Here is a 9588-nt window from a genome sequence, read left to right as displayed (position 1 = left end):
ATGTATGGACTGGGAAGCTACAAATTAATTGCCAATGGGAGATAAATAAAGCTGTCTGGACTGAACTTACCTGAGTTGACCACTGGTGGGTTTCTACCACTGGGTCTCTGAACTGGCTAAAAAAAGTGTAGGGGCCAAATCCAGTAACTGACAGGAAAGCATTTTGTGGAATGCAAAGAGTAACCATATTTGTGGTTATTAAGCGGATGTGAATGAAACATTTTAAAACATAGGGAAAGTATGTATTGATTAACAAGTACAAAATGAAAAGAAAAATATGTAAAATATAAAAACACAGAGATCAGCTCACCTTAAATTCTGTTTCAATGTTGGCGAGTCTTGCTAGTTCGTTGCTGAGTTCCAGAGCGGTCAGCACCGGGTCTTCACTGCTGAGGGACAAATAAGCTGCACTGGCCAAGCCCTTATATGCATTCATCCTAGAGCGAGAGTGGCTGAAAGAGTCTTTCTTCTGTTTCTCCACACATTCTGTGCATTTACAGAAGTAGTCATGTGGCCTTTCTATGCGGGCACCCTTGGACAAAAGGATGTGGACGATTTCGTATTCCTGACAGTGAGCCGCCAGGATGACGGGCGTGACATCATGAGAAAAACGTGTCCCATCCTCATCATAAGCGTAAAAGTCATCATCCCGCATCTCCTGTTCAAGGGGACTTAAAGCCAAACGGAGACCACCACCAAAAGCAGGATGACCAAGAATAGCCTCTACGATACGAACATAACCCTTGGAGATCGCCAAGAGAAGACCGTCTCCAATTCTTGCCAAACCATCCTTCTTAAGCAGTAGCTCAGTCACTTCAAGATGCTCATTACCTACTGCCAGCTGCAAAGCATTTTGGCCCATGTAGTCCACACAATTGAAGTTAAGAGTCTTGGACTCCTCTAGCATTTTGCGGACAACAGGAATGTTCCCATATTCAGCTGCATCCAGAAAACGTTCTTCCTCTGCAGTGAGAGGTGAGCCACGCTCATTGAACATGTAGGCTGGACCTCGCACTGCCTGACGACGTCCCTTCTCCCTCAGGGTGGTGTGGCGCCGATGCATGGCCTCCACCCTGGAGAAAGTAAAAGGGAGACAGAACAGTGTAGAAGATGTAGAGGAGAAAGAAAGCAAATGAGATTAAGAGGAAGGAGAAAAGAAGAGGTGGAGAGGAAAGGAGAAGAAAGTGGAGAGGAAGAGAGAAATGGTGGATTCAAGAAGAAAAAGTAGTATCATCAGTTACATCACACTGACTGTGGCTTTTTAACATGGAGAACAAAACTATGACTTTCTATTCGCGTGTGTCTCATGGATGGACACTGGAATAACACAACCAACACCTCTTAATGCAAGCTCCTCTTCCCTGACCTCAGAGAAAGCTCTACAAACATATCTATGATGGATCGATCCGTGATCAGATCAATGCAGGGTCAAAGCTCATCACAAGGCCAACTCAGGTCACCATCCGTGACTGACAGGAGGGTAATGATGCTGTCACCTTTATCGGCTTCTCCATGACAAACTCACAATACGAGCCAGTTAATCACGGAAAGTAACTGTCCAACCATTAATATCTATTGACAAATGAATGTACATATGCAATGACATGAGCCGTAATGTCCCCTCCTCAGTATAGAATGTCCATCTAAATGGTGTACTGTTACATCTCAGTAGGACAGAGTGGGCAAAAATCCCCAACATCAATAACATGTAAAGTGTAACACCATATAATACTGTCCACAAAACACTGGTAATTACCATGGTTACTGCAAACACAACCCATTTTACCAGGACTACAGTCCCCCTCTTGTTGTATTCCTGAAGCACAAAGGCCTACATCTGCTGTTTAGCCTGACACTTTGACCCACACATTGGAAAAAAAAAAAACAACTTTGATGTTCCCTGAAGCTGAAAAATCAAAAGGAAAAAGAGTAAGCGTTAATGTGGGAGTGTAACGACAGACAATGTGCTTATGTGTGGATGGGTACAATGTAAATGAAAAGTAGAAATAGTTAAGTAAAAGTGGAACATTTTACACAACAGTTTAATACATAGTATGTCACAGCACATAATTGCAACCTTTTTACTGAGTGGACTGACTGAGCCTATGTCTACTTCTTTTTACACAGGTATAATTGGATGCTTTGTCCACACAAATATCTGACTAAAGGTTTTCAGAATAATTCTGTGTTCTCTTGTCATCTGAATTGATTTAATAACCTTACATATAACAACAGGTGTTTCAATAAAATGTGCCAGAGAAATGTGAAAACACTAGGTATGGTTAGTTGCAATTCAGGCTACTTAGTATTCTGCTCACTCATTTGTGTGTGTGTGTGTGTGTGTGTGAGTGTGTGTGTGTGTGTGTGTGTGTGTGTGTGTGTGTGTGTGCGTGCGTGTGCGTGTGTGTGGGTGTGTGTGTGCACTGGTTGGACACTGAAAGAAAAGGTGAAAATGGAAATGTGCTATTGGTGAAAATATTCCCTAGGGGTGTCAAAGGATGTGGAACTGAGAAGATGAAGAGAAGGCACCAAGGCAAATCACTGTAGAGTGAGAGACAGAGAAAGAGAGAGAGACTGTGTTATCTGTGTGCGATTAGAAGGTATAAATTTTTTACACAATCAGTAGTGCATGCCTTGGGCTGTCAATCTATACTAGAGGGTACATCTCTCTCCCAGCAGTTCACATGGATGGAAATGTGGATATAGAGTCTAGGTATGTGCAAATGTATGTGCATGACAATATCACCACTACTGCTATTGAATGTTCTCTACAATGTGGACACAATATACATCATTGATGAAATTTTAGGTAAAATACAATTCTCACAGCCACTTAGAGCTTAAAGACATAGCCGAGCAACAGAAAGGTAATGAATTATAAATCACAAGTATTTTTCCGCTAGCAATGTTCAATATTCCCTTGTTGAGGGAATTAGCATTCTTTGACTTTTCAGTCTGTTACAGTTGAGTAAGAGGTTGACGGATGGTTGAATTTTAAAGGCCAGTAAAATAATGATGGAGCAAGAAAAAGACAATTAATCAGCCAGTGTCACCCCTGCCCCTCCCCCCTAAAAATGTAAAGGGATATTTCTTGAGATGAAACTCTATGTCAATGTAATCAACAAAAATCAATCTAAAACATAAAATTAGTGCTCTCAAATGATTAAAATTTTTAATCAGATTAATCACAGGGTTGCTGTGGATTAATTTTGATTTATCACGATTAAATGTCATTCATTTTTAATTTATATTAATTGCATTTCATTTCACATGGCAAACAGACTCAAGAAAGAAGGAAATATACTTGTGCTTATGCACTATGCACTCAACATATTTGTTGCAAGCTGGGTGATGTGTTAGCTGAAGTGTTAGCAGAATCCATGACTAACGTATACTTTGCATTAATGTGGTATTTTAAGCTGGAAGTGCTTCGGTGAAAACAAAACTCCTTCCTGCAGAGTGTGCATAATACTTTATGTCGGTCAACTGTTCCGTCTTGGATATTTTTGTACTCATGTTTCCATCCAGAGGGCCAACGTGCTGTTTCGCATCTTCCATCTTTATGTACTGGTTCTGCTGCTTGTCACTACCGGATCAACTGCCCATTTGTTCATGTGCGACAGTAACTCTACATAGACAAACTGCCCCAAATGCGTTGGCAGAGACAATCAGTCATTCTGCGTTGCAGATGGGTTAATTGCGTTAAAATTTTTAATCAGATTAATCATGATGATGGATTAATTCATGTTAATGTGTTAATTTTGATAGCCCTACACAAAATATAGTATAAATAAATGTCATTTTTTACAACTTTTGAGGTATTTTTCCTCAGCGCCAGTAATTCCAGTCACACTGACCACTATAGACGCCTTCTGTATTAGAATCCAGATGAGTGGTGTTCTAAATGTCTAAGCCAAAGTAAAAAAAAATACCTGAATGCAATAGTAAGCATGTTGGGAGCAGTTATTTTTGACTTTTCACCTTTTATTTTCCCTCAAAGTAAGTTCAGGAGCGCCATTGTCTTTGCTGGCTGATCCTAGTGCCAAATGTTTGTAACGTTTTGTAAGCACTGGTTTGGTTTTATTCAAAATTTATATTTTACCCAGGGATATTAACAAATTCTGTTCCCATGACCACGATTTTACAAATCTCTGTACACAAAATAAACTACACATGCTGTTCAAATAAGGCACTGAGGCTAATATTAGAAGAACATTTGACCATACATAGGGAGATAATAAAACAGTCTGCAGATACAGAAGCTTTTGCAAAAACCAAGTAAGTTGCAAATTTGTAATGTCTTATATTTCAACCTTTATTTTACCAGGAAGTCTCTTGGGATTGGATCTGTTTTGAGAGGGAGGCTTTGTAAAAGAGATCTACTGTTGACCAAACATATAAATTATTGTCTGTGTTTTAGGCACATTCTTATGACACAAATCAACAATGAGTATGGATGACTTAAGGTGTAGTATCACAGTTTCCCAAACTCCCACACAAATGGCAATGCATATATTCAGTTGTGGATTTATTTTTTATTGTTTCCCACTGCTTATTATCTACCTAACAAACAGAGATGCATGTACACAAACACCCCACGCAGTCTCACACACATTTGTAGGCATTGAGAGTTCTCATAAAGGCAGGGACAGTCTGGCTGCCATCCCATTTAGATAACCTTATAGTCAGGTAATGAATCGCTAGTTTCCATCCTCCTCTCCATCCATCTCTGACTGTTTGTGAGTCTGATTTTAAACAAAATTTACCTGTGTCATTTTTTTGTAGAATTACAGTCACAGAGGCAGGAGGAGAAAGACACAATGGAGATGGATAGATAACGAATAAACGTGTGTGTGTGTGTGTGTGTGTGTGTGTGTGTGTGTGTGTGGGAGAGGAGAAGATGGTGCATCTGCCCTGTGGGACTGTATTCATACATTAATTATCTTGGTGGTCTACCTTAAGGTATAACTAAAGGAACCATCCCATTATCACTGTCACTAAAAGGATCATTTTATTAATTGAACCACAACACTAATTGGTTCTTTACCACCTAGAAAATGTCTTGCTAAACAGCTGACTTCCTTTCCAAGCTGCGTGTAACAAGAATCTACCTTCACTCTCCAGAATTCAGCTGTTTTAGATGGCACAGTGTTTATAACAACTCTCAGATGATTACATGCACTAGATTTTAACCCTTCAACTGCACATAGCACTGATTCATCTGATGCATCTGTCACTATGTCTCTTCAGAGACTGCAAACAAACAAACAGCTCCTTCCCTTGTTAATACCAAATCTGTCTAAAAACTCACAACTACCACTCTAGTTAATTAGCTCAACTAATGCAGCTCTCTACTTGTCTTATATTAAGTATGAGTGAACTGTAAAATAAAGTCCTCATTAAAATCTGAGAAAGGAAACATTTAGTTAGCACTGCTTCTGATTCAATGGAACTACTGTAAAGTGACAATTACATCCACTGAAAAGCTGATTTCACACATGATGTATATTAAAGCAAAAAGCTGGAAAGTAATGTTTTGTTGTCATATGTTGCATGTTGTGTTTAAGTGAAAGAAATATTTAGCAATAAAGGGCCAAAGTCCCTTCTGCTGTGTCCCCTGGCATTGGAAAAAAAGAACCCACGGTCAGTGGAGAGAGACAGATAGTCTTTTGATCCCACTTGAATTGTGCCACCATTTACCCATAAGATGTTTATTGATTTAAAACATAATTTTCTGAGCCAAGAAAGTTGCTTCAAGATAGTAAAAAATCATCTAGATTTGTATTGAACTGTTGAATGAACCAACGACACGTCAGCCACTGCCTTGGCCCATTGTAGCTCAATCCTCAAGAGCGAGGTGAAAAAGAGGTCGAAATCACTACAGTCTGGTCATGTTTAAGCAGCAAAGTCATCTTCAACCACTCTGAACAGACAGTGGAGAACAGACAGATAAGATAAGGTCACCTCCACGACCTTCAGATGTCTAGTTTTTCTATTTATGTATTTTCACAGTCTGATATCTGGACAGTTTTACCACAAACTGCAACTTCCTTGACTTGTAAAATTATCTTTTCAATCAACAAACATCATATGTGTAAACAATGGCATAATTCGAAGGCGATCAAATGTAATGTTTCTTGCCATTGACTGTAAAATATATATATATATATATATATATATATATATATATATATATATATATATATATATATATGTATATATATATATATATATATATATATATATATATATATATTTTTTTTTTTTTTTTTATTAGGTCCCATGGGCACAATCCGAAGGGGTGGCATCATAACAGCAGAATGGTGGTCTGGCTGCTTTGTTGTGCAGAACAAATTTGCTTGGGCTCTCTGGCATAAATGACATCGATACATTATGGCAAGGCATGATGGGAATAAACATCTTTACTTATGCAACTGAAATTTGTTTTAGGGTGTATTTTTAGTCATCTTAAATTTATTCTACTCAGTTTAAGTAAACATCTTTGCACTGGGGAAATCCAAAAACATGGTGATGAAAGTCACATAAAACTTGAAAGGTACAGCATCTGTGATGTAGATTACCCTATTAGCATACACTCCAAATCTCAGATAGTCACTTTCTCTGAACTTTCAGTTAGGAACTGAATGAAACTGGGTAAACAATATCTCTTAAACATAGTTGAATCTTCTGGTGTTTGGTGAAAATGTTGATAGACAGTTTAGGAACTCAGTGTTTGGTTAAGAATAATACAGAAGAGAAGATGAATAAGGCTGAGATGTGTATTTTAAGGATAATGAGTGGAAAATAAATTTTGAAGTAAGTGGGAAAAATTGTAGAACTTTCTAATGAGTTATTACTTTATCAGTCTATACACATAAGCAGAGCACTTCAGAGTCACACTCTGAGCTCTGTCTCTCTCTATGCTCTCTATCAAAATGCACACACAGACAGTCTTTCAAGCAGTAAATTGCAAAATTTGAAGATCAAAGGTGAACTCCACATCACATTCTGCAGAGATGTTTGCCTGCTCTTACACTCTTTTTCACGTATGCACAGTATTCTAACATTTACCTAAGTCAATGATCACTGCGACCACGTGCTTCTTTTCCATGCATGGCCTTTTAAGCTGGACACTGATGAATCAAAGAACCAGACCAGAAAAGATCAAAGACCTGACACTGAGGCCTGCTACTCTCAATATTTGATGGTCACATAACCTGACAGGGCTACATGAATTTCCATTAAGTGTCATCCTTTATGTCCCTTTTCTCTCTTACGCATACCCTAGGCTGTGATCGCAAAATGGCCTTGTGAGCAGTTATCGAGCACCAAGCAATTAAACATATAGCAGAGTTGAGAGAAATTACAGTGGAGACTAGGTTTTAAATGGCAGAGAGATTCCCCGTCAGGCTTTTGTGAGTGCGTGTGTGATGAGTGTGACAATGTGGAATGGACTGTTCAAGTCAGTTTAGTTTACTTCAGCTCAGTGCCACATGCCCTGCCTCTCTCTTTCTCTCTTCAGATAGGCATACACTACAACATCCCTGCTGTCTGGTTTTATATTTACACACAGGAACCAATCAAGATACAGCCTCTGCACCCAAGGGCAAAAAAGGCTACACTGGAAACCTCCCAGAGACTCACTGATTCCTTCAAACTCACACAAATACATATCCATGAGTAAATTCAGAAGAGGTACACACTAATGTACAACCTAACCCTCATTTGAATAGAATCAAATAATGTTCCAATTATAAAAGATGTAAACACAATTATTAATAACAACACTACATCTGACAGTTTAAAGTGAGGAAAATGTAAGTTCACATATCACTTAGACAATGCAAACTCAATAAATCATCTGAAAAGGTTTAATTTAGGAAGGTGCAGCAGATCAGACTGTAGCTGCTATAAATCTGCTCTATATCCTATATGCACCGTCCTCACTTGTATAATCCATAAGGGCCATACAGGCTACAGCGCAACTGGGTGTAAATCATTGATTCTTAGCTGCAGGTAAATGCAGTTGAAAATCCATGGTGCTTTACAACACTGGGTTTACTGACTGCTACTTGTTGACATAACAGGTTGTTGATGAAAAGAGGAGTTTTGCATTCTCAACTCCTCTTTCTTTACATATCAAAGCAAAGGAATGGTGTTACACAGTGCAAAGGGATACAGGCTACTTGAAAAGTAGATGCAGCCTATGAATTAAATGAGTGTCTAAAAGGGATAACTCACGTTTGTCGGGATTCAGTGTTGAACTCGGGCTCTATGTGGTCCACACAGTAGTGGTTCCCGTAGTCCGCCAGCTCCGGAGCGCGGTGCAGTCGCTGTCCGCGGTGCTGAAATCGCTCAGCGTTCGCCGCGCCTCGACCTCTCCACTTGGGGAACGGGTCATCGTAGTGCTCGTAAACCGCATCCAGCTGCACATCTTGGCGTGAACAGAACGTGGAGTGGGTGTCCTCGTTTTGCCGGCCGAACTTTGTCGGTGTGAATTGTGTGGAGTTGTCCGGCTCCTTGTTCTCTAGAGATGGGTTGAGGCATTCCGGAGAGGCGAGGTAAGGCGGGTCTGTGTCCCCGAGCAGCGGTGAGGCGGAGGAGAAGAGGTCCAGGGGCCGCGGAGAGGAGGGAGATCCTCGGGGAAGACGCGCGGACAGAGGCGGGGAGGGAGACTCGGAGACACGCGTCCTCCCGCCGTCGCTTTCCTCTCCCTCGTCAGACATTGGGAGAGTTCTTGAACGGCATATACTGTACTCTAAACGGGTTTAAGCTATGTGACAGGCATTTTGGGTTTGTCAAAGTTTCAACGGCACAAGTTTCTCCGGAGCTGTGCAGCAGCTACGAGCCCAGCCTCCCCACGCACAACAGAGCACCCACTAATTAGAGAGCACCCAGAGTGCGCGCGCAACGAGCCAGCTCTTCACCAAACGGAAGAGAATGAAGTGGCATCAACAAAAATGACACTCTACTAGCGTACACAAGTGACTATAACTGACATTTATTAGAGTGAAAAAAGAAGTGGAGTATTTTAATTTTGTCTTTCCAAACAAGTTCTTTTTTTTTAACAACAGTTTAATTGGGCTTCAAGTGAACCAATAAGGTCTGTTTTATACTGAAACATCCGACTAGACACATGAAAACCGGATCAGCCCGCTTTGTTGAATGGTTTCTGTTTTTTGTAGACATGTATGTTTCAAAAGAGGAGAGAGGGGACAGGGAGACCAAGAGAGCAGAGAGGAGAACAGGAGAGAAACCACTGGGGAGTGAAGGAGTTAACATGCCCACCTGTTGTGGGCTACTGGTACAAACATAATCTCGTTACTGCTTCAGAGAACAAGTAATTGAAATTTTACAGGAACCTACACATCATCCCAGTGGTTAGTTTATGGGTTACCCAGAAACCATGCTTACCCCTCTGTAATTTTAAATAAACATGAGCACATAATCTTTGGTAACATACAAAGGAAAAAAACAAACAAAACAAAACAAAACAAAAAAAAACAGCAGCACGTGTTTGGTTCTGTGTTTGTGTGTATGTGAGATCCTGTAATTAGAGGCAGAGACCCATTAGTCATGATGGAGACT

The 9588-nt window shown here is 40.1% G+C and overlaps 1 protein-coding gene across 1 annotated transcript in view; it reads right to left on the bottom strand.

The window, feature by feature from the left end:
- trpc7b (transient receptor potential cation channel, subfamily C, member 7b) overlaps positions 1-8845 on the bottom strand; it is a 66924-nt gene extending 58079 nt beyond the window's left edge. Inside the window, exons 1-2 of the mRNA XM_030146197.1 lie at positions 8242-8845; positions 311-1073 (exon numbers count right to left, since the gene is read on the bottom strand). Of these exons, the coding sequence (XP_030002057.1) occupies positions 311-1073; positions 8242-8726 (1248 nt within the window). The 5' untranslated portion in view covers positions 8727-8845. The remainder of the gene's footprint in view (positions 1-310; positions 1074-8241) is intronic.
- Between the last annotated feature and the right edge of the window lie 743 nt (positions 8846-9588).

Source organism: Sphaeramia orbicularis, chromosome 10 (genome assembly GCF_902148855.1).
Source record: "Sphaeramia orbicularis chromosome 10, fSphaOr1.1, whole genome shotgun sequence".
NCBI lineage: Eukaryota > Metazoa > Chordata > Actinopteri > Kurtiformes > Apogonidae > Sphaeramia > Sphaeramia orbicularis.
This window is presented reverse-complemented; position numbering and strand designations above follow the sequence as displayed.